General features: G+C 47.9%; 4 protein-coding genes across 4 annotated transcripts; 3 read left to right on the forward strand and 1 right to left on the reverse strand.

Annotated features, from left to right (window-relative positions):
• Window positions 1–97: 97 nt before the first annotated feature.
• On the reverse strand, window positions 98–3,132 carry LOC135811506 (putative transporter SVOPL). Its single transcript, XM_065324747.1, has one exon. The coding sequence runs from the start codon at window positions 2,792–2,794 to the stop codon at window positions 860–862; it is 1,935 nt and encodes a 644-aa protein (XP_065180819.1). The 5' UTR covers window positions 2,795–3,132; the 3' UTR covers window positions 98–859.
• A 99-nt stretch (window positions 3,133–3,231) lies between these two features.
• Window positions 3,232–8,821, forward strand: LOC135811508 (beta-hexosaminidase subunit A1-like). The gene is made up of 3 exons (XM_065324748.1): window positions 3,232–4,342; window positions 5,363–5,474; window positions 7,773–8,821. Exons 1-3 carry the CDS (start codon window positions 3,367–3,369, stop codon window positions 8,296–8,298), a joined length of 1,614 nt encoding a protein of 537 aa, XP_065180820.1. The 5' UTR covers window positions 3,232–3,366; the 3' UTR covers window positions 8,299–8,821.
• A 1,482-nt stretch (window positions 8,822–10,303) lies between these two features.
• Window positions 10,304–26,192, forward strand: LOC135811515 (tubulin-specific chaperone A-like). The gene is made up of 4 exons (XM_065324755.1): window positions 10,304–10,477; window positions 14,801–14,906; window positions 25,173–25,259; window positions 25,673–26,192. The coding sequence occupies exons 1-4, from the start codon at window positions 10,422–10,424 to the stop codon at window positions 25,757–25,759; spliced, it is 336 nt and encodes a 111-aa protein (XP_065180827.1). The 5' UTR covers window positions 10,304–10,421; the 3' UTR covers window positions 25,760–26,192.
• Window positions 18,127–20,816, forward strand: LOC135811510 (uncharacterized). The gene is made up of 2 exons (XM_065324750.1): window positions 18,127–18,385; window positions 18,616–20,816. Exon 2 carries the CDS (start codon window positions 19,519–19,521, stop codon window positions 20,638–20,640), a length of 1,122 nt encoding a protein of 373 aa, XP_065180822.1. The 5' UTR covers window positions 18,127–18,385; window positions 18,616–19,518; the 3' UTR covers window positions 20,641–20,816.
• Window positions 26,193–26,295: the final 103 nt, after the last annotated feature.

Genomic DNA, 26,295 nt, shown 5'->3' on the forward strand with positions numbered 1-26,295 from the left:
TGTACACAAAAGTGCAGTCCCAGCACACTCAGCCAGTGCAATTGGTCAGGCTATGGCCAGACCAAGTTGCTGTCCACCAGCGCCTCATTAGGCCCTGCTAGGTGCAACGATATTTGATCAATTGACATCACATGCGTTAATTGCGTGGATGCATGAAAACTTGTTCTCGAGTACTATTCTGATAGCTTTAGTGAATAAGCAAAGAGCTCACTTAGTGGTAAGAGAATGCTGAGAACATGTTTACCCATAAACATGGGAGGTAAAATCTTGAGGGGGATTCAAATTGTTTATAACAGGTATATTGGCAAAGTATCTGCCATCGCGACTCTTACTGTCTTTACTTCCAGTAGCTGGGCTAATATAGATCATAAAGTGTATGCTAGTGGACTACACTACGTACAGCGTGGTATTCATCCTCACCAGTAGATAGTGCACGTGTAAACTTCCAAACTCAACAGCCATACCCTACAAGCCGGCTTGTGTGCGATATAACACGGACTTCTCAAACGCCGTTTCGTGGGACCTCTCGCAGCAACAATTGCATAAATCTTTTTTTCACAAATATTACTGTTCCTCACCTAATCCTACTAACGGCAGTACTCTAGTAAGTTCACATGACCAGCTCTAGTTGACAGCTAGTGATAATGATACAATGGACCTTCAACACAGGCAGTGACACATACTTTCTGCTGTGTTCACAAAATCCTTTCAGATGTATCACCAAGTTCTTTGCAATTTCCTACAGAGTGTCTCAGCCACCACAGTGGAAGTATAACTTCATACCTTGAACACCAGCCAGTACAAGCTGTGTGCTATTCATATTGGTTGTGTAGTGCTTTCTCGGTCTCAGATAATTTCTTCACCGCTCCTCCAGATGCCTGTTCTTGGTTTCAATGGGCAACAGTAGGAGCATGAGTCCTGTCAGAGCACACACACCGGCGTGTAGTCCCTTGCTGGCGTACGTCGACTTGCGCAGCAGCACCTGCGAGATGAATGGCACCATGACGCAGCCAACGCGGTACAGTGTTCGCGATACGCCCACGGCGATTCCCCGCATGTACGTCGGGTACACCTCGGCGGTGTAGATAATCATCAAACTCCACGCTGTTGTCACTGACATTCTGCAGCCGGCTAGAAGGAACGTTGTAACGCCAAGCGAAACCGGGCAGATCAGTAACAGTGCAAAGAAGATACCTGACATCACAAAGGACACAGTAAGCGCTACACGCCGACCCAGGATCTTAGCGGAATAGTAGGTGGTGAAGAGTGCCAGGAATTCCGAAAGGAATATGAGGATAATGGGCGTGTAATCACTCGATGATAGTTGATCGCACTTGCCACCGTGGAACACATCAAAATGTCCGGTGCACTTTCCGTGCGTTGACTGCCTCTCCTGCAGCACCTCTTCAATCATTATCGTACAGCCAACCATGGCAACAGCCAGTGTTACCCAGGAAACGACCAGCAGAGCAGTTGTCCTGCGCAGCTCCTTGTTGCGAGTAAAATCAGCTAGACTCGCTGCAGCAGCTGGCGACTTGGTGTGGCTTGCCGGATGTAGGCTGTGTGCTGAAGATGCTTCGGGGCAGTTGTTAGTACGTGTGATAACGCCATCACTACCCACGCTCCTTGGTGATCTCGAATGATCCGGTGAAGATGAGCGTTCAGGTGTGCCTCCTAGCAGGGTGCTTTGACTGGTGGCGGAGGTGCATCGTTTCTGCAAGCGGCTCAGTTCACTCTTCTCCTCTTCGGACACCAGGCGGCCGGCGGGCAGCGTCTTTCCGTTCATGCGCGCCGCACGCTGCAGCTGCTTCAGCGCTGCATCGCGATCACCGCGTATGTTGAGCAGGTAGTACGGTGACTCGGCTATCCAGCACTGAAACACCACACACAGTGCAAACATGCTGGCATCCGTGAACAGAACATACCGCCACGCCACACTTGCCCCCGTCGGGATCAGAAACTTGATGGCCATCGCCTCCAGGAAGTTGCCGACGTTGAAACAACAGGTCAGAACGGCCGCTCCCAGCATGCGGTGACGCGACGGTATGTTCTCGAACAGAATCGACACGCGCTGTCCCGTTCCACCGTGCCCCAGGCCGACAACGAATCGTAAAGCCAGTAGCCAGTAATAGTTGGCTACAATGCCACTGGCGAATCCAGCCACCGCTATCCACACGATCATTATGACTAACTGCCGCCTGCGTCCCAGTCTTGTCGCCAGGTATCCCATTACAACACCACCACACGCTGCACCTAGAAACCCAGAGCTCGTCAGGACAGCTTCTTCTAGCGACGATAAGTGCAGGTGACAACGTGCCACGGGTGGAAACAGGGCAAATCCGGTCGAGCCCAAACCCGTTGCTACCGATATCAGCCCGATCACAAAGACTAGGCGATAGTGAAACGGCCCGATGCCATTGTTGTCAAGGGCCTCGATGATGGTGAAATCACGGCTACCTTCGATGCTACGCAGCGTCCGCACCATGAGATAGTCTTCCACCGCGTCATCATCCAAGCCACTATCCACATCCTCCATTTCGTCGATTCCTCCTGCAGCTACATGATCTCGTGAACTAGTCGCAGCAGCAATCCTCCGTGACTTTCCGGATCTAACCGATAGTCCTGGCAGGTGTCCGTGAGCTGAAGGTAAATCGCCGGAAGCACAGTCGGGAGAATCTCGATCTCCATCTACACCGCCGCTGTGCGTGCGAGAGGTTGTATGCGATGCTGTAGACGAGTAGGAGCGTCTAGCAAACTCTCCGCTCCTGTTCGACAGTAACCTGTCAGTCTCCATCGCGCACAAACGCAGCAACAGCAACAATCGACAGGACGACCTAAAGGAAATAACAAATCGGCAATCGTGTTACTCGTGACTGGCATAGTATTTTGCATCTCTTCTACGACGACGCGCCGCTCCTTCACCATGGTTCACAGCCTCAGCTAAATACTAGTAATAAGAAGAGTGGCACCCAACTACAGACTGTACAGTACTTGTCTTTCGTGAACAAAAGCGCCCAGAAGGGCCAGATTTCCCCAGCTTTTGTCTTCCTTGTCCTAGCGCCACGTGACGTGCAATGCAGATAAGAAGTGCGTCGCGCTGTTGTACTGATGATTGTAGTGCTGCGCCGTGTCCTTGTACAGAAGGCACTTCTCGGGCATGCTGTGTGTGCATCACCATGCCAGACTGTCAAGAGGATTGATTGTACACCGACGTCGACGGGGGATCGGAGTGGGCGTTTGCAGCAGATCTCTACAAGTAGTAATAGTATCTGGGTTTGGGAAGAAACAAATCCTTGAGGAAATAATCCTTTCAGAAAAATAGCGCACTATTGTTTCTCTGCTTGTAGTCACTCTCACTCAGGCAACATGCCATCCTTCCCCGTGTCTTGCGCGGTAACGTTGGCTATGTGCGTTATTGCGCTCTCCGAGGCTGGTAGATCTACAGCAGGAGGTGTAGATAGTGACAGAGCTGCTGAAATTTCAGATAATCAAATATTTGTGTGGCCACTGCCGCAGAAAACCAGTGCTTCGGGCCCAGCAGTGCCGCTATCTCCTGCGTTCAAAATTCGGACTACCAGCACGTCAAAGCGTCTGCAGCAAGCCATAGAACGTTACACAAAATGGATCGTTACATTCCCAGCTCAGCGGGATGCTTTTGCACCAGAAGAACCAGCTGCTGTGGCTTCTCTGCAAATCACTGTCGACTCGGGCACCGAAAATCTTACATCGTCCACGTCCTACGCGTATAATCTGAGCGTGTCGATAGCTTCAAGTATTGCTGAGCTGCAGTCAGATACAGTCTACGGTGCAATGTATGGTCTGGAGACCTTCTCCCAGCTTGTTGTCAATGGGTCCCTGGTGGCATCAACCATAGCAATAAGTGATGCTCCTGTGTACGGACACAGGGGTCTCATGATAGACACAGGCCGGAGATTCTTCCCGCCAGCACTTGTCATGTCCCTGTTGGACAGCATGAGTTACATGAAGATGAACGTGCTTCATTTTCATTTGTCGGATCTTTGTCGTTTCTCCGTGGAAAGCGTGCTATACCCACAGTTGACTGCAACGTCCAACGGGTTCTATAAACAGGAGGAGATTGTAGAGCTTGTGGCGTACGCTAAGGATCGCGGCATTCGCGTCATTCCTGAGTTTGATGTGCCTGGCCACAGTCACGGGTTTGTGCCCCTGGCTGCAAGCGGTGACGTGGTGTTCTGCAGTGATACCCGGAAGCAGCTGTGCAACGACGAGAAGAACCGCACCATCAGCACACTCAAACATCTCTTCACGGAAATGGCCACGCTGTTTGAGGATGAGCTCTTCCACATAGGCTGTGACGAGACTGGTAAGCTTATCCTTGCAGAATACAGTCATGGCGTACAGTGCTGCTCAATGAAATCCAGTCACATCAATCAAGTTTGCGCCGTGCATCATTCCGCAGCCCAATGTTCGCAGGTCTACGGCTGCGCAACGCAAGGCACGACAGGATTTTATTGAGCAATACAGTGTACTGTGCTTAATACTACTGATACAATGTTACTCATGTGAGTGTTTCCGAAATTTTGCGCTGAAATGGGTACAACGGACGTGTTGGATTACACATTCTGGATCCAAGTTTTATCATTCTAGAAAAACCAGAATGAACGGATTGCAGCCATGTAGAGGAACGACTGGAATTCACCACACATTTTAATCGTGCCGAATCACATAAAACCATATAAGGAGATCACGTGGGATCCCGTACACCCTCTCACACACATTGGCCAAAGTTCGCTGAATCCGTACATAGGTGCTACGTCGAGTATGTAAATTCTGGCAGGAGAATTAGAAATTCCTCTCTCTCTCTCTCTCTCTCTCTCTCTCTCTCTCTCTTCAGACTCGACGGGATTCCGTCCGTTCTGATGCCGGAATTTGTGTAATCGAACGGTGCATGCACCATCACTAATTCTAGAATGGACGAAACTGGGTGTAATCGAACGCGTCCAATGTACGGCCTAGCCGTTACTTGCACAGTATTAACCTATTTTGCTATTTGTAAGTTGGGCACCATCTATACAGCAAGTGTTTATCATTACCTGAACGATGCATCGCACGACTTTCATTGTATACGCCAATCAAGTCGCCAAAAGTACATGTCACCCGGTCTTGCCAATGTTCTTCTGCTTCGACCGTGGTGTTACTTGATCCAGGACATTTTACTGTGCTGTATCCAATACGGAAACTGGACATTCTAGTTTTCATGTGTCACTTGGTAAGTGCATCTCCTGATAGCACACTGCATGTACAAGTGTGTGTGCATGCGTGTGTATGTATGTGTCCGTATGTGTGTATATGTATGTGTATACATGTGTACCAATTGGTACAGGAACAACAGCAACGTGTCCACTGTCGGGCACCACTGCACTGGAACAGGAGCTTCTCAACTTCTTGCCTACTATCGGCCGAACAGCGGTCGGCTGGGAGGAGGTTTTGTTTGGGTAAGTGCTCCTATGTACAGTCGACCTACCCTTATAACGATAACCTCTATAACGATACTACCCTTACAACGATATCTTTCTGCCAAACCGAATCACTCCATTGACTTTTGTATACAATGCCTTTCCTCTATAACAATATTACCTCTATAACGATCTAAAATGGGCTGACCAATTGACATTTTCCATTTTATAACAATATCTAGCAGGGAATATGTGGAGGCCACTATCTAGGTAGGGCAAGCTTCACTGGATAAGTTGCTGGGAAATGACGAAATGCAATGGGGGCACCAGTGGTCACCTTGCTCTGTACATAATGTGCATGTACGTCAGTTTTTTATAGTGTTGAAACGAATAATCGAATAATTTAGAATATTCGTGGGATGAACAAATAATCGAATAGTCGTAGGAATTATCAGAAATCGAAAAGAAGAAAAAAACCCGATCTATGCTCAGTGCTGACCCTACTGATATTTGCACGGCGTAGATCTGCTGGTAGAATTTCTTCTCAATCTCCTCTCCTCCAAGTTTTAATCTCCTATCGGTATCTAGTAATACTTCTGTTCTTTCCATACGAGGGAAACATGGATGCAGTGAATGTGATTTTCGGTCTTTGACCACTTTCGACCAAGACCCTATGCAGAGCTGGATCAGGCGTTGCACACTCTGGGGGGGGGGGGGGGGTTATATACATGTACTCTTGGCGGTACAGGTTAACCGGTTTTGCACCTCCACATAACAAAATCCGATAATCAGCAAAAAATTTTTTATAAAACTACTTAAAAAGTGCTGAAAAATGCCATCATGCGTATGATAGAATATAGATTATTCGTTCGATGGAGGGCGAAATTATTCGATAGATTATTCGTTCGAAGAATCCGTGTTCGGTTTAAACACTAGTTTTTTATGCTATGAAGAGTGTAAAAAATGAACAAAATCCATGCATTATGACGTATGTGTATGAAATGAACCAGTTACCCCTATAACAATATTACCCTTATAACAATATTTCTTGGTCTGACGCAAATATCGTTATAAGGGTAGGTCGACTGTAGATAACTGGTTGGATGTGTGTGTGTGCAGATTGAGTTTGGGCATGTAATACGTACTGCAACTCCGTGACAGTCAATTAGAAATGTGTGACCTGGCACAAGGGTAGCATAGATGCCGCAGGTAGGATTTTGGCTTTTCGCCTCCGGTGCTTGGTAGATCTGATCTATCTACACCCACCGTTGAAGAGCTGCTTAAAACGCCTGAACATATGCTGGTCTGAGCCCACAAAGCAGAGATTTAATTCTGCACCTAATCGATACGTGGCTCCGTTATAAGTTTACTTGTTTATGTTTAGGAAATTAAAAGGCCACATGAGGCCACATTAGAGGCCACATGAAATTGCAATTTTTTTATGTTTATGTACATATACCCAGAAGTCAAAATATGGTTTTTCCTCCTGGCTTTTCTTTCATTCTCCTGGGTGGTTACCAACAGCATGCCGAAGTATGTGGTGTGATGTGTGTGCAGGAAAAAAAAATAAGACCAAAAAGTAGGGATTCACTGGCCAGAAAAAGCCACTTCTAATAGCTGTGCGGTGTAGACCATGCTGAATAGTAGCGGTCATTTCTTCAAACCTTGCAACTTGCTGAGCTGTTGAATGGTGCAATCCTAGCACAAGTTTCTATGGCTTCTGCTGTAGCATCGCTATCATCACCTCTGGCGATGGCCATCAAATGTCAAAGGTGTGTGTGTGTGTGTGTGTGTGTCTGTGTGTGTCCCATATGGTGCAGTGGTATGTGCAGCGATTTCCAATCGATAGATTGCGGGTTCGATTCCCGACGATTATGGTCACACACGTCTTTCTTCTCTTTCTCAGACTCTTCCTGACTTTTCTTTCATTCTCCTGGGTGGTTACCAACAGCCAGTGCATGCCGGAGTATGTGGTGTGATGTGTGTGCGGGAAAAAAAGAAGAAAAAAAAGAAAAAAAATGAAAAAGACCAAAAAAAGGGATTCACTGGCCAGAAAATGTCACTCCAAATAGCTGTATGGTGTAGACCAGGCTGAATAGTGACGGTCAATTCTTCAGCCTTGCAAGCTGTTGAATGGTGTAATCCCAGCACAAGTTGCTATGGCTTCTGCCGTAGCATTGCTATCATCGCCTCCGGCGATGGGCGTCAAAGGTCAAAGGTCAAGGTGTCTGTGTGTCTGTGTGTCTGTGCATGCATGTGTGCACATGCGCATGAGCGCTTTATTGTGTGCATGTTTGCATACGCCCACGCGCTCTGTCATGGCCTGAATGTGCACAGATCCAAGGCTGCCACCCCGAAGACCATCATCGACACCTGGTCACGTCATGATGCTAGTGAAACAACGCCTCAAGGCTTCTTCACCATTGAAAGCAGCGGGTCACACTTCTATGTCAATCACGCCACGCTACCCTACACGAACCTGTGGACCGACATCAGTGCTAAGGTGACCGAGAGCAACCTTCACTTGCTGCTGGGCGGTGAGTTCTCCATGTGGTCTGATAACTACTGCTACATAACACAGTGTTATATCAACTCTTCCAAACCGGTGGCATCGTGGATGTATGACCGCAGGCAGGACAGTGCATTCGCAGCCTCTGTCACCGCCATGATATGGCCGCGGGGCATAGTGGCAGCCGGGTCGTTCTGGAACTACCAGTCGGCCATGGACCCGAAGTCGGTGCAGTTTACGAACGCGTATGCGGCGGCTAACCAGCACTTGCTCTCTCGCGACATTGCTAGCTGCCCGTCGAAGTGTACGTGTAATGAGCTCACTCAGTGTGACAAACCCTACCCTCATTCCTAGAAGCTGTCTTGCACAGCTTTCCATGCACCAGGAAGACTCCGAGTGTCAACAACACGCGATGGACTACAATGTGATCGATTGACACCTACTAGAGTCTGGAAGTATTCATGTAAGATGTTCTCTGTGATCCAAATACATTGTACAAAACACCAAGCGCATGCTCTTCCCCTTGCCAGCCTGTTCTTACCTTTGTTCTTTGTGAGGCTGGCTCGCTGTCACCGATGCCATGATTTATAATCTATGTCTGCTGGTTTGTCTTTCTCCAATGAAACCTTCACCAATCATCAGTGCACCCTAGACTTGTTTACTGTCTGGTGCATCAGGATAACGATCTGCTTTGTTATAAGATTAGCCTAGGATGTGCCTCAATTTAGGGAGTGTGAAAAAAATGTAGAGTCCTCTTTCTTTTCTTTTGTGAAACTTCTAATCGAAATAGAACACAATGTCGCTTTATCAAAGTATTTTATAGAGAAGACTATTTACAATTTCTATCAAGTTTGCAAAACACATTTCCGAAATCTTCCTTTGACCAAATTGCATTTGGACACTTTCTGAAGCCGCCAGTGCACCGGCCGACTGGCGACTGCGGCTGTCAACTGAAGTGTCGCCAAGTCACACCCGCTGTGTATGAGTGCGACACCTGGTTTACTTGCGAGTTTTGATCTCCAACCGTGATTGGAGAATGGAGTGTACGTGTGGACTGTGTTGTCCAGTAATCCTGCAGCATGTGTTGGGTTATCTTGTGTACATGTACTCATATTGTCATAATGCAGTCACGTTAATCCACTTTGTCTCTTACCCTTACTGGCCTTAGTGCACACCATGTACATGACTGTACACATGTATTGCCGAATGGGGGGGGGGGGGGGGGGCAGTATTGTAGCCTAGCCTAATGAATTGCTTCATATAGCTTACTAGAGTCTACGCACACTGAGCTGAGTCACCACAGCCACGTGTGTAACGTTACATGTATACCGGTATGCTGTGCTTGGTGAAATCCTAGCCGATGATGATGATGTGCTCGTTCTTTGGCGCCCGACAGTACAACGACTATAGGCTTTATCTGTACGTCTATTGGCGAAGGTTTCTTCGTGCTGCAGCATGCGAGTATACCGCGCAGTACAGTGCATGTCCCGATGATCTTCTATCTGCGTACATGTACTATCGTGGGGAAATACGGAACTCAGTGTCCTTTGCACTGGTTCATGCACCCGGTACACTACGGCATATTGCGCCACACTGTGACGTGTTACTCTGATGTGCCATAGTTGAACGGAATCTCGGCACTCATACCCTGCCGATGATGTGTCCATATTTACGGACTACTGTTGGTATTGCATGGCTGCTTAGGTAGTTTTCCGAGTAGTTCTGTCACAATGACTATGATGACTGATGAGCAAACTCCATGACTGTTTTCCATGGTATACCGGTACATGCTAGTATGCATGTGACATTACTTTATCACTATCAGGACTGGAGCGGAGACTCCGGGGTGCCTCTCCTCGAAACGGGTTTGTGCTCCGAAAGCAGACCATCCGATACTCACTGCATACTCTGCTGTGACTGTGTCATGTGTGTGTGACCAAGCCTGCAGGGACACAGGCTGAGTCTGTCACCATGGTCACTTGGCAAAGGGCAGCGCCTAGGCCAGGGCTAGGGGGGGTTGAGTCTGGTGCACCATGTGTGGTGCACAGACTGTAATCTGCCGAGTCGTGCTCGACTCACCCCCGCCCCCCCCCCCCCCCCCCCCCCCCCCCGACTCCCGAGCCTTGAAGGCTTGAGAACTTACTGTCTTAGTTACTAAGTAGTTAGTTGAGTATTCGCGAGTGCTGTCTGTAGTGTAGACCATGGTAGACCTGGCAACGGCGATGACAACTTGTGTGCATGCGTGCAAAAATGCAGAGTAAGCTTTATGATGTCATCGTGATTACTTGTTGACGTAGAATGACTCATGTATGCTCATGGGAATCATTGCTCAATGCATCAAAAAGTTTTGGCGGCATCAGATAAAAGTCAAAAAACAGCAACAAAAACAGCAACCTCGTGGAGCTGCCTAGGAAGAGAACGAACCCGTTTCGAGGAGAGCCAGCCAGTTTTGTGTTTCGAAACCGTATAATTTAGCAATGGAGAAGGACCCTCGTCTCAAGGCGCTGACCAGACAAACTGGAATCACGAAGCGGTGAGTTTCTGCTCCATATTCTCCTTTCTTCATTTCCACTGACGATCCGAAAATTCAAAAATTATACACGAGTCATCTATCGATCCCCACGAAGGACTCGATTAGAGGATCTATTTGAGACGATGTACTGAGTGACTATAAGACAACATGGACGGAAACGGAGATGCTGGCTGAGTGAATGCTCTGCATCTGCTATTGTGTTTCAAACATGAAGGGTTGTTACCTTCGTCTAGCCCTATCTTCTCTCAAAAGATTTTTTTCTATTTCATGACCACAAGACACTGTACATTCGTCATACCATGTTTCGTTGGGCAAGGTGAAAACCCAGTAGAGACAGATGCACCGTGTCATTGATTCACTGACAGTTGACGTTGATTTGCAGTAGTAACGTAGTTGAAATTAAATCCGAGTCTTAATACATACCTAATTTTCTATGTTTTATTTCATGGACTTGGGTTGGAAAATGAGCAGGCACAAGACAAGCAGTCTTGTGCTGGACTTGACAAGCCCAGGCACTGATGCATACGGGGGTAAACATGTACTGGGCATTAAGCATGATCTACTGGTGCATACAAGCGTAAACTTTACAATCCCATTGGAAAATCTCAATCCCACGGCCGCGCGCACGAAATCCACGATTTACATAATGTTTCGTAAAGCACAGTGTTTTTGACAAGATCACCGTGATATTCCCGAAAATGCACGATTGGGGCACTGAAAGCTGCTGTACATGTCCGTGTAGAGATAGCGAGGTCAGACGCGTGACCAGTTCACGGACTTCGCTTGTCGCGCTTGGACCATCCCCGGCCCATTGAAAATCGATGATGTCATGGCACATAGGTTTTTACTCGATTTTTCGATTTTTACGGGAGGCATCAAAACTGACCTGCGTTTGAACTTCGCTTGTGCAGTCTCCTTGCTCTTTTTGGGCGATTTCAAGTTTCTAGTCCTTTGGTAAGGATATGGAGCAATGCCTCCACCCGTTCGCGCGGCGTCCAGACGTTTCTCTGTCGACGCGCTGTCTCTCGCTTTTTGCCAATATTCGAGGGCGGGTTTCGGTCCTTGCGCCTCTTGTTACGCCTTAGGTTGTTGCTGCATCGTGTTCAGCGCCCCCTAATCCTTCGGACTACCAAGTTTCATTGGCGTAACAAGAGGCGCACCGACGTTATGGCTCCCGACTGGTGTCACTGTCCAGCAAGGAGGATTGCTTTGGGAAGGCATGTGCACCAATCTAAAAAGCAACAGAAGCAAGCGAATCGCCATCAATCCGATTAAACTTCGCTTGCGTCTGGTGTGCAGCATTTTGTATCTATTCAGAAGCTTGTTGGTGATGAAGGTAAGGAGATGGCTACTTCAGTCCCGGTCCCAGGTACTGTTTCGGAAAGCTATGTCTTTCTTACAAAGTTTTGTCCAATTGTATGCATCATTTCAGAAATGGAAACTATTTCCAAATTTCCAATGCTGTCAGTGTTACTCAATCAAGGCAACACTACAAATAGTTGTCAGCCAAAACATAACCTGTGTGAGAGAGAAAGTGAGGAACGTTCACTTTCACACAGACCATGTCTCTAACAAAGTCTCTCTACTGTACTACTCCAGAACAAACAATACGTTCGAGCACAATTGTGTTTTCAAATTCCTGATCGTCTGCAGAAACTTGTCTTGAGAAAGCGCTTCTTCCGACATCATCCATCAACAGCAGCCAGCGCTCCCGTTGCCACCAACTCGTCATTGGATCCCAAATATCTTACCATCACCGGTTCACAGCAAATAGTACATGCACTGGCGATCCTTGAAGACAATTGCACATTTCCCTTCTCTGCAGAGGAACAAACATTTTCTCTTCAGAAAGTAATAGTTCTCGGCTCGAGTGCTGCACGCAGCGGTGCCGCTAGCCGCTAGCATAGCGAAGTACACGCACGTGACACGCGAGATTACATCATGCACTCTCCGTCGCGACTTGGGACCCGAGTGCCGGGTGCCATTTTTCGAGCTCCCACGCGTACATTCGTCGCGACAAAAAAATCACGTAGTCGGGCTCCTTTCAACACCCATAACTCTCTTCCAGTTGCTCTAACCCAGCCCAAATTTTAGATTTGAACGCCTGAAGCTCTAAGCTTTCCGTAGATACCCAATTCGATAGGGTTTTCCAAAATTTAATTTTCGCCTGACCTCGCTAGTAGAGACAGTAGCATAGCATGCAGTGCGCGGCAAGGAGCCAGCCAGTCAGGCTTCTGCATCTCTCTAGGTAGCGAGGTCAGGCGAAAATTAAATTTTGGAAAACCCTATCGAATTGGGTATCTACGGAAAGCTTAGAGCTTCAGGCGTTCAAATCTAAAATTTGGGCTGGGTTAGAGCAACTGGAAGAGAGTTATTGGTGTTGAAAGGAGCCCGACTACGTGATTTTTTTGTCGCGACGAATGTACGCGTGGGAGCTCGAAAAATGGCACCCGGCACTCGGGTCCCAAGTCGCGACGGAGAGTGCATGATGTAATCTCGCGTGTCACGTGCGTGTACTTCGCTATGCTAGGGGCTAGCGGCACCGCTGCGTGCAGCATGCACTCGAGCCGAAAACTATTACTTTCTGAAGAGAAAATGTTTGTTCCTCTGCAGTGCAGAGAAGGGAAATGTGCAATTGTCTTCAAGGATCGCCAGTGCATGTACTTTTTGCTGTGAACCGGTGATGGTAAGATATTTGGGATCCAATGACGAGTTGGTGGCAACGGGAGCGGTGGCTGCTGTTGATGGATGATGTCGGAAGAAGCGCTTTCTCAAGACAAGTTTCTGCAGACGATCAGGAATTAGAAAACATAATTGTGCTCGAACGTATTGTTTGTTCTGGAGTAGTACAGTAGAGAGACTTTGTTAGAGACATGGTCTGTGTGAAAGTGAACGTTCCTCACTTTCTCTCTCACACAGGTTATGTTTGGCTGACAACTATTTGTAGTGTTGCCTTGATTGAGTAACACTGACAGCATTGGAAATTTGGAAATAGTTTCCATTTCTGAAATGATGCATACAATTGGACAAAACTTTGCAAGAAAGACATAGCTTTCCGAAACAGTACCTGGGACCGGGACTGAAGTAGCCATCTCCTTACCTTCATCACCAACAAGCTTCTGAATAGATACAAAATGCTGCACACCAGACGCAAGCGAAGTTTAATCGGATTGATGGCGATTCGCTTGCTTCTGTTGCTTTTTAGATTGGTGCACATGCCTTCCCAAAGCAATCCTCCTTGCTGGACAGTGACACCAGTCGGGAGCCATAACGTCGGTGCGCCTCTTGTTACGCCAATGAAACTTGGTAGTCCGAAGGATTAGGGGGCGCTGAACACGATGCAGCAACAACCTAAGGCGTAACAAGAGGCGCAAGGACCGAAACCCGCCCTCGAATATTGGCAAAAAGCGAGAGACAGCGCGTCGACAGAGAAACGTCTGGACGCCGCGCGAACGGGTGGAGGCATTGCTCCATATCCTTACCAAAGGACTAGAAACTTGAAATCGGCCAAAAAGAGCAAGGAGACTGCACAAGCGAAATTCAAACGCAGGTCAGTTTTGATGCCTCCCGTAAAAATCGAAAAATCGAGTAAAAACCTATGTGCCATTACATCATCGATTTTCAATGGGCCAGGGATGGGCCAAGCGCGACAAGCGAAGTCCGTGAACTGGTCACGCGTCTGACCTCGCTACTCTAGGGTTCCCAACCTGGTGGGAGATGTGAGAAAAGTCACAAAGTCAGTCCAGGCGGCAAGGAATTATCATGCATCGGGGGGAGGGGGTAGTAATATGTGTACTCTTGATAGCCACTGCTGTATACGGCTATATAGGTCGAGTGCTGCGATATGAATATCAGCATGATTTTCTGTGTGTTGACTACCTCAAATAGTCAGATTTCACCGCAGTGGGCCGCATTTTTGCCGCAAATCCCTTGATTTCACCCCGCACTTTTCGCATATTTTCTAGTCCGCATTTACTGAAAAATGTTCTCAGAAAACCGTCCACGATTTTCCCCCGGGGACGAGTAAACATGTACATGTACTGTGAATTTAGACATGCCGCAGGGGTGTCACAGGGCAGTGGAGAGTGGTACCACCAGGGTCGGGGGGCATCCCCTTGAGGGGGGGGGGGGGGGGATCGGATCTTTCAGCCAACAGCGCACGTTTTAGCACTCTTTTAGTGCTTTTTTTGGTGAATTGGGCGCACCAATCTGGACGAAAGGTGGTACGAGCATGGTCGTGCTGGTCGTACCGTGTGTCACGCTCCTGCATCGTGTTGGTCATCATACGGTACCTGTGCGTATGCGCGGTTGTGTTGTGTGCAGCTGTGCCAAAGATGTCGAGTCTTACGAGAAGGAGCTTGTGCAGCTAACGGCAAAGCTCACTCAAATGATGGAGGAGGGCAAAGATCAGTACGATATCAAGCACCAGGTCAGTAGCATTGCTTATGATCATTTCCAGTATTACCGTAAAATCCCGCCAGAGCGCCCCTACCTCCTCGACGCTTCAGGTGGGGAGGGGCGGATGGGCGAGTCCTACTTGCCGCATTCAGTGCTACATGAAAAGTACTCACCCTACGAAAACTGTTCGTGCATCTCGTACACCGACCAAAGGTCAAGAGCCAGGAGTCGAACAGACCCGACAAAACGCAGCGTTTGTGCGATTCCTAGTCAGGAGGGTGGGCACTGTTGCGTACATTTCCAACGGGGTCGAGCACGCGTCTGCAGTGCAGTACGGCATCACAGACTGCGACAGAGTCATACGAGGATACAATCAATCACGTCCCTGACAAGAAGTCAGGGAGGGGCGGATTGGAGAGACGGGGCGCTCTGGCGGGATTTTACGGTATTCACAAACCCAACTCGTAAAATAAATAATTATGTGGACAAAAACAAACAGCTACTGAGTAGGGGTTTGTAGAGACGGGGCGCTCTGGCGGGATTTTACGGTACATGTACTGTAAGATCAGTAATCTTAACGAACATTTAATTCTAACGAGTTAACAAATTTGAAAGAATCGTTAAAGGGGAAGTATACCCTAAAATCAAATTTTCACCAGTTGTAGTCTTCGGGGTGCTGAGTCGAATGGTCTTGGTCCGAGGAAGCTGAGACGCTCCCTTCCTCCTTTATTCCCAATCGAACTCGCGCACTTCCACCGAAACTGGGTGACTGCGCCCTACTAGATGGGGATTTGTATGCAAAATGTCACTAAAAGCGCCATTTCGTTCTTATAAAAGCATGGATGACCGCGATTGGCCCATATGTTGTAGTCTTTTGGACGCTGAGTCGACTGGTTTTGGTCCGAAAAGGCTGCGATGCAGCGTTCCTCCTTTGTTCCCAATCGAACATGGTTCAACAAGCGGTCATGTGCTCCTGCGTACACCAGTCACCTGGTCACCATGGTCACCGTGCCTGCAGGGTACAACTTACTAGCCTGTTTGACCTTTTTTGGGTGCAGTCCTGTCACTCGAGTTGAACTCGAGTTGAACCTTGGTGTGAAAGTAACACGTTAGTTGTCGCCTGCTGGCGCGGTGACCAGGTGATTTGGGCACCCAGGAGCACGTGACCGCTTGTTCAACCATGTTCGATTGGGAATAAATGAGGAACGCTGCATCGCAGCCTTTTCGGACCAAAACCAGTCGACTCAGCGTCCAAAAGACTACAACATATGGGCCAATCGCGGTCATCCGTGCTTTTATAAGAACGACATAGCACTTTTAGTGACATTTTGCATACAAATCCCCATCTAGTAGGGCGCAGTCACCCAGTTTCGGTGGAAGTGAGCGGGTTCAATTGGGAAAAAAGAAGGAAGGGAGCGTCGCAGCTTCCTCGGACCAAGACCATTCGACTCAGCACCCAGAAGACTACATCTGGTGAAAATTTGATTTTAGGGTATACTTCCCCTTTAACATTAATGTCGTTGTGTGCCAAACGATATGTACATGTACAGTCATTTGCCGGTTTTGAGACAGAATTCGTTAGAATTTCACCTCGTTAACTCACGAAAATCCGGAGATCGTTAACTTTAATTGACGTTAAAATATCTGGTCTTACAGTACATGCATTTTTCACCCTTGAGATTGCCGTGATTGGCATCTATTTGCCTTTGGAAAATCAATACAGGTGATGCAGTGCCTCAAAGAGGCAAGGAGGGCAAAGTTACTTCTTGCACTTGTGTTGAGCCAGGTACTGGGGACGTGTGAACTTCCGAGAGCAGGTCGGGCCTGGGATGGTGCGGCGCTCGGAGCCAGAGCTGCATGTTCTGCAGTCGCAGTTGTGCCGGCGGTGCCCCGCTTTGCTCCGCAAACAGCGGTCACTGGTGTGGCAGTGCACACACCCACACACACACACACACACACACACACACACACACACACACACACACACACACACACATACATACACACACATACACACACTACTACTACTACTACTACTACTACTACTACTACTACTACTACTACTACTATCAATCAACTACCCCTTGGGGTCACGCCGCCCTCCACTCAGAGAACTGAGCGCAAGGTGAGGGGCAGTGGCGCAAAACAAAACAGGAACGGTACAGCAGAATGTATTGAAAAAAAAGGAAATCAAAACAAGCTGCCATATTGATGGAAAAGAACTCACCAACAGAGGAAAGAAATATCACAAACCAGATGAACAGTCTGCTGCAGGTCCACTATAAAATGCAACGACTGAAAAAGGAACAATATAAAAAATAATATGAACATGATGTTCTGTTCAACAAACGTCTGTACGCGTGCTGCTTCGGCCTTCGTGAATCAGGAAAACACAATCTTGAGCTGGAGGGTGGGCACCGAACGTCCCACAAGGGCTCCACAAGACGTACTTTCACGAGCGACGAGGAGTGTGCACAGCAAGCTAATAACACTACACCATCGCCGCACGACGACTGGCCACTCAGGTCCAAACAACACGGCCAAGGACAAATTCACGCTTCCAGCGATACACCGCGCAGGAAGAAATTTCTGCGAGTGTGACCTGTTTCCTTTCTCATCCAGGAGTCCACTTGCTTTGCCGAACGCCACTGCATTGTTTTTAGCTGGGGGTTGATCCGAGGGCTCGCCACACCACTGCGGAGGATGCGGAGAGGACGCAAGAAGACGCTGACGGCAACAAATTACCCGCCCTGGTCGTCAGCTCTGTTACTAGTAGTGTATGGACACTTGTGCGTGGAGCTCGACTCCGAATTCACCGCAGCAACCTTTCCCTTTGCGCTTCGGCTTCTTTGAAATTCTCGCCACTCAGGGCAGTTCTCTCTTATGTGACCCGGCTCATCACAAATGAAACACTTCAACGTTCCCTTCCTCAGTTTTGGGCAATTCCTCTTGACATGCCCAGCCTCCTCACAATTGTAGCACAGAACAGACTTGCCTGAGGACCGGCCCGATGACCGGCCCGATACCATGCCTGTAGCTGCAGCGACATTCCTGGGCTTATTTGCTGCGGAGTCTCGTTCCGCTAGACGCAATATACGTACACGCTCGATGCAGTTGCTTAGCGATGCTGTTTGGCCGATCAAGCTCATCCGGACCTGGCAGGCAAAAGTTGGCGGCAAACCTGTGAGAAATTGTTCCACAACCATAGGCCCATTGCGTAATGATGTCATGCGTACGCGACCAGCCTGGAAAATGCCGAGTTGTGGGCAGAAGCAAATCTAGGCCGTGTCAGCTGCTTCTGCAAGGAACACTTTTCGTAGTATTTTGTTTATCGGAGATGGAGGCGCAGGCTGTGAAGCTCTCCGAGGACGATGTGCCTGGAGCATCGTTAGGTCGGAATCCTGATGGCTCTCAACGCTTGGCAAGTCAACTTTCCGTGAAAGAATTGAAGCGTTGGCTAGCTTGCCGTAATGCTCGTCGATCGGGAACGAAACCTGAATTGCTGAAAAGGTGAGATTTGTGCTGGGATTTTTCTTTAGACCTAATTGCAAGACGGTATGGTAATACATGTAGTGAGTAGAACCGGGAAGTAACATTGTTTGGGTTTTACGTCACTTCGCCTTTAGTTAGGAATTATCCCACATATCCTCCCATAATCATTATTTTCCTTTTTCGGTTGTCAATGTTTTCAATTTTGAAATTTATTTCGTTGTTTGGGTGTTGTTCTTTGTGTTCAACAGAGTTGAAGACTACATACGTGGTGGCTTGGCACATGAAATTGTTGACCCTGATGGTGGTGTAAACATTGCTGCTAAAGCTGAGCGTCTGAAGTCCGCAGGTGTCGTGCACCCCAATCTAAGAAGTGTCCCCCGTTCCCCACCGAGGGATGGAAGGATAATCTAAGTCAGCTGCCATCATTCTCATTCCGAACCCTGTATGTGCATTTCACAGAGCGGACGGTCCAGGAAGTCATCAGTGGGCACGAGATTGCAAGAGGTGACGACACTGCTGCTATTCCTGCTACTTCACATGCCAGTGATCATGGTGATTCTGCTGATAGTGCTGTCGCTGCTGATAGTGCTGTCGCTGCTGATAGTGGTGTAGCTGCTGATAGTGCTGTCGCTGCTGATAGTGCTGTCGCTGCTGATAGTGGTGTAGCTGCTGATAGTGCCGTCGCTGCTGATAGTGCTGTCGCTGCTGATAGTGCTGCCGCTGCTGATAGTGCTCTCGCTGCTGAAGTTGATGACGAATGGGAGGATGATGATGGGGAGGATGACGAGGAGGTTGGTGATTCCGGCACAGCCAAGTACAGCTCGTTCCGTGGAATAGACAAAGGGTTCAGGTTCTTCAAGTCAGGCCACATCCAGAAGATCCAGTTCAATTCACTGCCTGTCTTTCCACAATTCTGTTTTGTCCGCTGCGTCGTCCTGCCCTCTTTCCGGAAGGACAGGAAATACAACGTTCGGATATGCTGCACTGCTGGCGGTGTGTCACATGTCCCTACGGTTCTCACTGCCTATTGCACATGCCCTGCTGGGTTAGCTGGTTCCTGTAACCACATAGCGGGCCTATTATATGCATTGGAGGACTTTGTAAGGCTTGGCCTGCGTGAAGAGGCAGCCAAAACGTGTACTGAGAAACTGATGCAATGGAATCAGCCCCGAGCAGCACGCGTCAAGGCCAGCAGAGTAACGGAAGTCCACCTGAAGAAGGACACGTATTCAGGCAGAGATCTTGTAGAAAAGAAAAAGAGCATCCCGTTTTATGACCCCAGGCCTACAAACCGCAGATTCGTCAATCCTGAGGCAGTTGCCAGGCTGCGTACTGACTTGGAGCGCGTTGAGGAGAAGGCTCTGGCTGAGGACAAATCGGGAAAGATCAAGATGTATGGCAGCTCATGTTGGCTAAAGCTACTTGAACCTTCTCCTGTCCCAAGCCCAGATGACTCGGAATGTGACGAGGGCAGCAGCAGTGAGTCAGACAGTGAGCGCCAGATGGGTGTACCAGAGTCTTCTTGTGAGGCGCCTGTGCCTATGGCCGCTATTAATCCGGAATCGCCTGCTGATTTTTATGAACACCGTGTTGCTGTGTCCAGTGCCCGTGCAGCTGAAATTGCAAGGGAGACGAAGGGACAGTCAACTAACCTCTCCTGGTACAACGAGCGGCGACTACGAGTGACTGCAACACTTGTTAAGAGTATTGCAAGCCGACGAAGTGATGATTTCTCCACCATCATCAACAGGAAATTGGCTCCACCGCAGCATCCTACAGCGGCTATGAAGTATGGCTTAGCGCATGAATGTGATGCTGTCAAAGCCTACATCACACGTGCACAGACTTCGGATGTTCCTGTTCTCGTCGAATCCTGTGGCCTTTTCATCCATCCAACCAAACCATGGCTTAGTGCTTCGCCTGATGGTCTAGTCATGGTCAATGGCAAACTGCAGCGTGTGGTGGAGATCAAGTGTCCTTTCACCATGCGGAATGGTATGTCGCTTCGTGAGTTTGCTGGACGGCGGACTTCATGCTTGACGGATGTTGATGGCAATTTGGTCCTCAAGCGAACGCACACCTACTACTACCAAGTTCAAACGCAGATGTATGTTTGCGATGTGGAGGCTGCCGACTTTGTCATATGGTTTCCAGATGGTCTGTTTGTGGAAACTGTCGCTGCTGATCATTCCCTTGTGAAGGAGTTTCTGCCCCGACTGGAGAAATTTTATTTCTCGCATTACCTTCCGGCCATTCATGCTGCTCTAATGTGATGTTGTTCTTAATGTCAACACTGGACTTCTTTCGAACTTTCTTTTCCTAGTTACTATTTTTTTTACTAGAGCCACGTAAACCCGTCATGTGTGAGCCATGAATAAGGGGAGTGGTGGCGTGGTCTGGGATGCTCTGCCGACCTTGGGTCTCGGCTTCATCACAACCAGGCCAATAGCAGAGAGAGAGAGAGAGAGAGAGAGAGAGAGAGAGAGAGAGAGAGAGAGAGAGAGAGAGAGAGAGAGAGAGAGAGAGAGAGAGAGAGAGAGAGAGAGAGAGGGAGGGAGAGAGAGAGAGACTTCACCATAGCACTATTCGAGAACTCACAATCTTCTTTCAAAGTTCTTGTTTTCCATTCAATCATAAAATACACTGTTAGTTCTCGTGGAGTACTCACAATCTTCTTTCAAAGTGATTGTTTTTCTATTCAATCATCAAAATTAATACACTGTACTCGTGGAGTACTGAACACGATTTGTAGGCGTCTGAGTACTGGCTGGGTAAGGGACTGGTTTAATGGATGTGCCAATAGGAAGCACTAGTAAAAGGAATGGCAGCTTAGAACACCGTAGGTGACGAAATACAATAATGATCAAATAATAGGGTGTGGGGTGGTGCCAAAACCAGAAAGAACAGAGTAATGACAACGCTCTCAACGCAGCAAATAGAAAGAATAATGCGCACAGCTGCACCTAAATAATACAGTTTCTGGGAACACCACCGTTTAGGTCTGTGATAATATAAAAATGTTCGCTTATTTACATAATTATGTACATTGTTCAACAGGACAGGGCGATTTATGAATGAAGGTGTGAAAATTGTATTGACATCGAGACCATATCAGGTAGCAACCAATGTGGGTTGGTAATTGCATAAAACACACGCTGAGAAGACAGCTTGCTCAAGAATATCAAATAAATTGTTGTCAATGACACCATCAAGAAGACGATATTGCTTGATGCGGTTGATGGCTCTTTCCACATGAATTCTTACAGCAGCGATGGACTTCGTTTCGACAACATCCTGGGGGAGCATTTGATGTGCCTTGGTGTTAAATGGTGGAATATTCAGCCGGACACCGTATGGAGCAAGGAGGTCTTGGATGTTGAAGCCCTTGTCCGCCATGACTGAGTCACCATGGTCCATCAGTGAGATGAAGCCCGAGTCAATGACTATATCCCTGTCCGAGATTGACCCCTCATACAACGTGGAGACAAAGCTGATAGTTCCGTTAGGAGTGATTCCAATGAGGGACTTGCACGTGGTGTGATTTTTGTAAGCGGAGAATGCTGCATTGTTGGTGGACAGACGGGACGGCCGCTCGATGAAAAACTCAGTGCAGTCAATAATGACTCTAGTAGTGGGGTAGTATATCTTGAAAGATTTGGGCATGTCTTTGTCGATACGCCGACGAGACGGGAACACCAGCAATTCTTTAAAGGTCACATACATCAAATTCACCCATGACGTGAAGTACCTTGACAGGGTTGAACTGTCCACCTTGAATCGATCTGCCAGATCGTCCAACACGAGTCCTTGCCGTAACCTGACACATACAAAGAAGAATTGCATCTCCAGGCTGAGTTTAGGCAATGGACCATTCTTTCTCCCGAGTCGCTCACCATCAAGCTTCGTCCTCGATCCTTTCCAAGCTCGCATCTCAGCAGCGTCTGACTCCAGATAGCGAAAACATGCCATAAACATGTCAAATGACGTGAAGCCGGTGTAGAGCTTCACCATGTGGGCCTTCTCAGAGAACCTACGGATGTCAAATTTGTGCAGGACCAGGCTTTCCTTTGTCTGCCTGAGCTCCTCTTCCAATGTCTTTTGCTCTTTCCACAGTTTGGAGCAAAGACCCACACTCACATCCCGAGACGACTTAGCGGACTGCAGTTCTAAGTCAAGCTTCTCATTTTTCAAGTTCAATTCTGCTACTTGTTGCCTGAGTCTCTCCAACTCATCCACTGAGTCGTCCTGGTGGCTGCCCTCACCGTCATCCACAACCATTGCCTGAGCATCTTCGTCACTCGAACTGGAGTCTGACGTAACCGGCTTCAAGAACACCCGCTTAGCTGGTGGTTTTCGCGAAGGGCCCTGTGTCGCTGATTTATGGAACGAGAAGACGGTAGGTACTGTTCCAGGTACCAAGCGCGGTCGAGGCTTGCCACCCTTTCCCTCCTTTTGTCTTCGTTTCAAAGCACGATCACTCACAACACGATAGTCACTTTCTTGGAAGTGTAGTCCGCAAACTTTTGTTGTTTTCGGCTTCACCTTGAAGTGCTTCCCTTCATCACGACGAATGGCATGTAGCCAAGCAGACTTCAAAGCACGATCGGTTGGAAAGTCATGGAACTTTGGTGAATTTGGTTTTCCATACTCAGATTTGCACAACGGAACACAACAGTAGCTACCAGTGACTCTAGGCTTGTCACCATCGTCTCCTGACAGAGAAGAATCGCTGCTGCCATCGGGATCAAACCCAGTCGCCGCCATCACATACGGTACTACATGTACAATGTACAAAACTGAACTAAAGACACGAACAAGAAAAAAGCACTGCACCAAACAATCAAAATAAATTTTTACAAACTCTTTGGCAAGGAAGAGGTTGCGGGCAAAGACTTTTGCCCACAACTCGGCACTTTGCCACGGCACGCGATTACATCATCTCTCCCAAATATAGGATTACGCAATGAGTGAATAGGATCAGAATCAGAAGTTATCTTGTGGCCAGCCAATTCTCCCAATCTTTGTAGATCTGCTGCATAACTCTCCACTGCCTCATCCCCACGTAACTGGCGTGTCGAAAACAATTGATATGCTCTTGTGCTCGACACCGAATAGGCATCCAATAACAACTTCTTTATTTTTAGACAAATCTTTCTTGTCATCCGTGCTTAATCGGGAATAGAGGACAAATGCTGCACCATCAAGCAGGGATGGCAAATTTGCTGCTGCCTTAGTGTCGTCCCAACCATTTGCACTCGCAACAGCCAAATACCTTGCCCAAAATACATCGAACTCTTCGCCTGCTGTCCCACGAAAGGACTTTAGCATTAGAGAGGTTTTGCATTCCGAATTTCGGAATGATTTTCGACTGTGCTTTTCCGAAAAAAGCGCGTTCCGAAAAACGGTATTTTCAGTGTTTTGCATTCCGAAAATCTGATTCGACTTCGTTTCCAAGGGTTGCCATGCAAAACAAAATGGAGAGCGTCGAAGGGGTTGAGGAGGATCAAATCCATGTGCGCAGGTCAAACTGAATTTGGGTGCGGTTCGAAGACGAGGACAGACTGATGGTGGACCAAGTGATCCAACAGCTGAAGACGAGGTTGGCGAACTACTGTCTTGTACTGTCAGTACTCAGTAGGCTCCATGGCAAAGGAAGATAGAGTGTGATGGAGTGTGAGAAGATTAGTCAACATGGCGAGATCAGCGAGAGCAGCAAAAACCAGCAAAAATCAAAACTACATACGTACGTGGAAAATTTTTCAAATAATCGAGGGCAGCAGAAAGCAAAAATACAAACATGAAAAATACACTTTTTTTTGTATTCAAATATGCACTCCCAAACATGAAAGAGCCGAAAATCCATTTTCAGAAAACCATGCACTTTCGCCACCACACTTCCGAAAGTTCGACTACTTTTTCGACTGCTGCCGCCACATTCCGAAAATAATTCCGAAATTCGGAATGCAAAACCTCTCTAATGTCTCAAACCTCAACGCCGTATCTAAATTCACAAGGGTTTCGGTACCATAAATGTTACTGAATCGTAACCAGCTCAAACTCTAGCGCCCACAAAGCACTCACACATCTACAACAAGACACTCTTTCTTGATGTTATATAGTTTCATGCAACAATGGAGGAATAGAAGAAGAGGGGAGAGAAGGTCATAGTTACAGTACTTGAACAGTAGCCAGCAGCAGCTCACAACGCCATCAGGACCCGAAGAGAAAGAGGATGAAATGAGGAGAAACCACTGCCTTTATACCAGGGCCAGGCACTGGCGCCTAGCAACAGCCAATCAGAGAAGCTCATGTGACTACTCTATCTACTACAAAGAGTAATGAGTAATGATTACATCATTAGCATAAATGGGAAAAGACACAAAAAGGTAACACATGCAATTGTGGGATTCGAACCGGCAACAGTCATTCCAAAGGTCAAGGAATTAGCAGTAACTTCTATCAAGGCCTCACTGAGTGTCACCATGCATTATCACTACTACTGCAGCTCACTGATTGTCCTTCCGCGCGTGCGAAACCGGCTGCAAGGCATGAAAAGCCTACTGCTAGTCAATACCCAGGGACGACCCTGACCAGAAGGCCAGGGCCGCCCCGTGGAGGAGGCCAACAAAGAGAGAACCAGGAGCTAACAAATCTGCTTCCTCTCGGCAAAATATCACACACACACCGGTAGTAGTCTTGCTAGACGCGTGGACAACATTACGCCTGGCTCATGAGATAGGCTTTGGATGAGAAATAATCAATTTCCGATTCAGTCATTTTTGTTGTATTGCTTTTCCTGGTGCAGAAAAGTGCGATAGCTGAGACGGAGGCGGTACTTCCAGACTGCAAACGACGGAAAGAGAGATCCATCGATGAACTGCGAGTACTCCTGGTGAGTGACTCCATAGTACTTTGGTGATGTAATGCTGTTGTGGATATGTGCATGTGTGTGATGCCGCACGCCTTGCATGCATAAATTGATCCTGCCCCTAGTCAGACGGCCTGGGAGCGAAACCGACAATGGCTGCATGTTCCAACTGCCTGTGTAGTCTATCTAGTGCTGGATTAGGGGTGATTGGGGGTTTTTCGTTTTTTTTGTTTGTTTTTTCATTGATTTGAGGGAAAGATGCGAACGGGAAAAGTCTGTTTGTTTTGTTGTTGTGTTTTGTTGCTGGTGACGAGGACTGTTGTTCATGACAGGCTTGTTTAGCGAATTGGTTTGTCTCTCTCTCTCTCTCTCTCTCTCTCTCTCTCTCTCTCTCTCTCTCTCTCTCTCTCTCTCTCTCTCTCTCATGTCCTACTCAGGCTGATTGTAAAGAGCTGGATGTCTCCGCAGAGTACGTCGCGGCTCAGGAGCTCCTCGCCAAGATCACCGCTGAAGAAGAGGAGTAAGGCGAGACGTGTGTAGTTGTATTTGGTGTGAATGTTTTCCCATGTCGTCGACGGTGCTGTTCACCCAATGATGATCCTCTGCTATGGATGAGATTCTGCTTTCATTGAGGCAGAAGATAGCTGAAGACTTTTCCTTTCTCCACTGGTCTTCGTCTTCTCCGCCTCTCTGGCAGTGAGAATAGTCTTGCAATGTCCAGTTTGCCATATCTACACCGTTGTGTGCTGATATTGCACCTGTGCTGCGCTATCTCTCTATTTGGTCTTCATACCGTATAACAGTGATATGTTTATGTGCACATATTTCAGACAAATTCCTTTAGTTCGATTGACGCTATGATTGATTTTTGGTTCATGATAAACAGGGTTTTAAGAAGCGCTTTGATCATACATGTATGAAGATTTGCTTTGTAACCATAATTTTCTGCTTCTCTGCCTTCATGGGCTCTGGGTGAGTGTCTGGCTGTCTATGCACGCAAGCAAGGTGGCCGTAAATGAAGTCCTGGAACAGCCCGGGGGGGGGGGGGGGGGGGGGGGGG

This window comes from Sycon ciliatum, chromosome 3 (assembly GCF_964019385.1).
Source record: "Sycon ciliatum chromosome 3, ocSycCili1.1, whole genome shotgun sequence".
Taxonomy (NCBI): domain Eukaryota; kingdom Metazoa; phylum Porifera; class Calcarea; order Leucosolenida; family Sycettidae; genus Sycon; species Sycon ciliatum.

Excerpts from the sequence above, each read along its gene's own strand:
- LOC135811510 (XM_065324750.1), top strand. The coding sequence starts at position 19,519 with ATGCAATGGAATCAGCCCCGAGCAGCACGCGTCAAGGCCAGCAGAGTA.
- LOC135811506 (XM_065324747.1), bottom strand. The coding sequence starts at position 2,794 with ATGGAGACTGACAGGTTACTGTCGAACAGGAGCGGAGAGTTTGCTAGA.
- LOC135811515 (XM_065324755.1), top strand. The coding sequence starts at position 10,422 with ATGGAGAAGGACCCTCGTCTCAAGGCGCTGACCAGACAAACTGGAATC. Across the intron at positions 10,478-14,800 it reads CAAACTGGAATCACGAAGCG|CTGTGCCAAAGATGTCGAGT; the intron begins GTGAGTTTCTGC and ends TGTTGTGTGCAG. Across the intron at positions 25,260-25,672 it reads ATGAACTGCGAGTACTCCTG|GCTGATTGTAAAGAGCTGGA; the intron begins GTGAGTGACTCC and ends TGTCCTACTCAG.
- LOC135811508 (XM_065324748.1), top strand. The coding sequence starts at position 3,367 with ATGCCATCCTTCCCCGTGTCTTGCGCGGTAACGTTGGCTATGTGCGTT. Across the intron at positions 4,343-5,362 it reads CATAGGCTGTGACGAGACTG|GAACAACAGCAACGTGTCCA; the intron begins GTAAGCTTATCC and ends CAATTGGTACAG. Across the intron at positions 5,475-7,772 it reads TGGGAGGAGGTTTTGTTTGG|ATCCAAGGCTGCCACCCCGA; the intron begins GTAAGTGCTCCT and ends GAATGTGCACAG.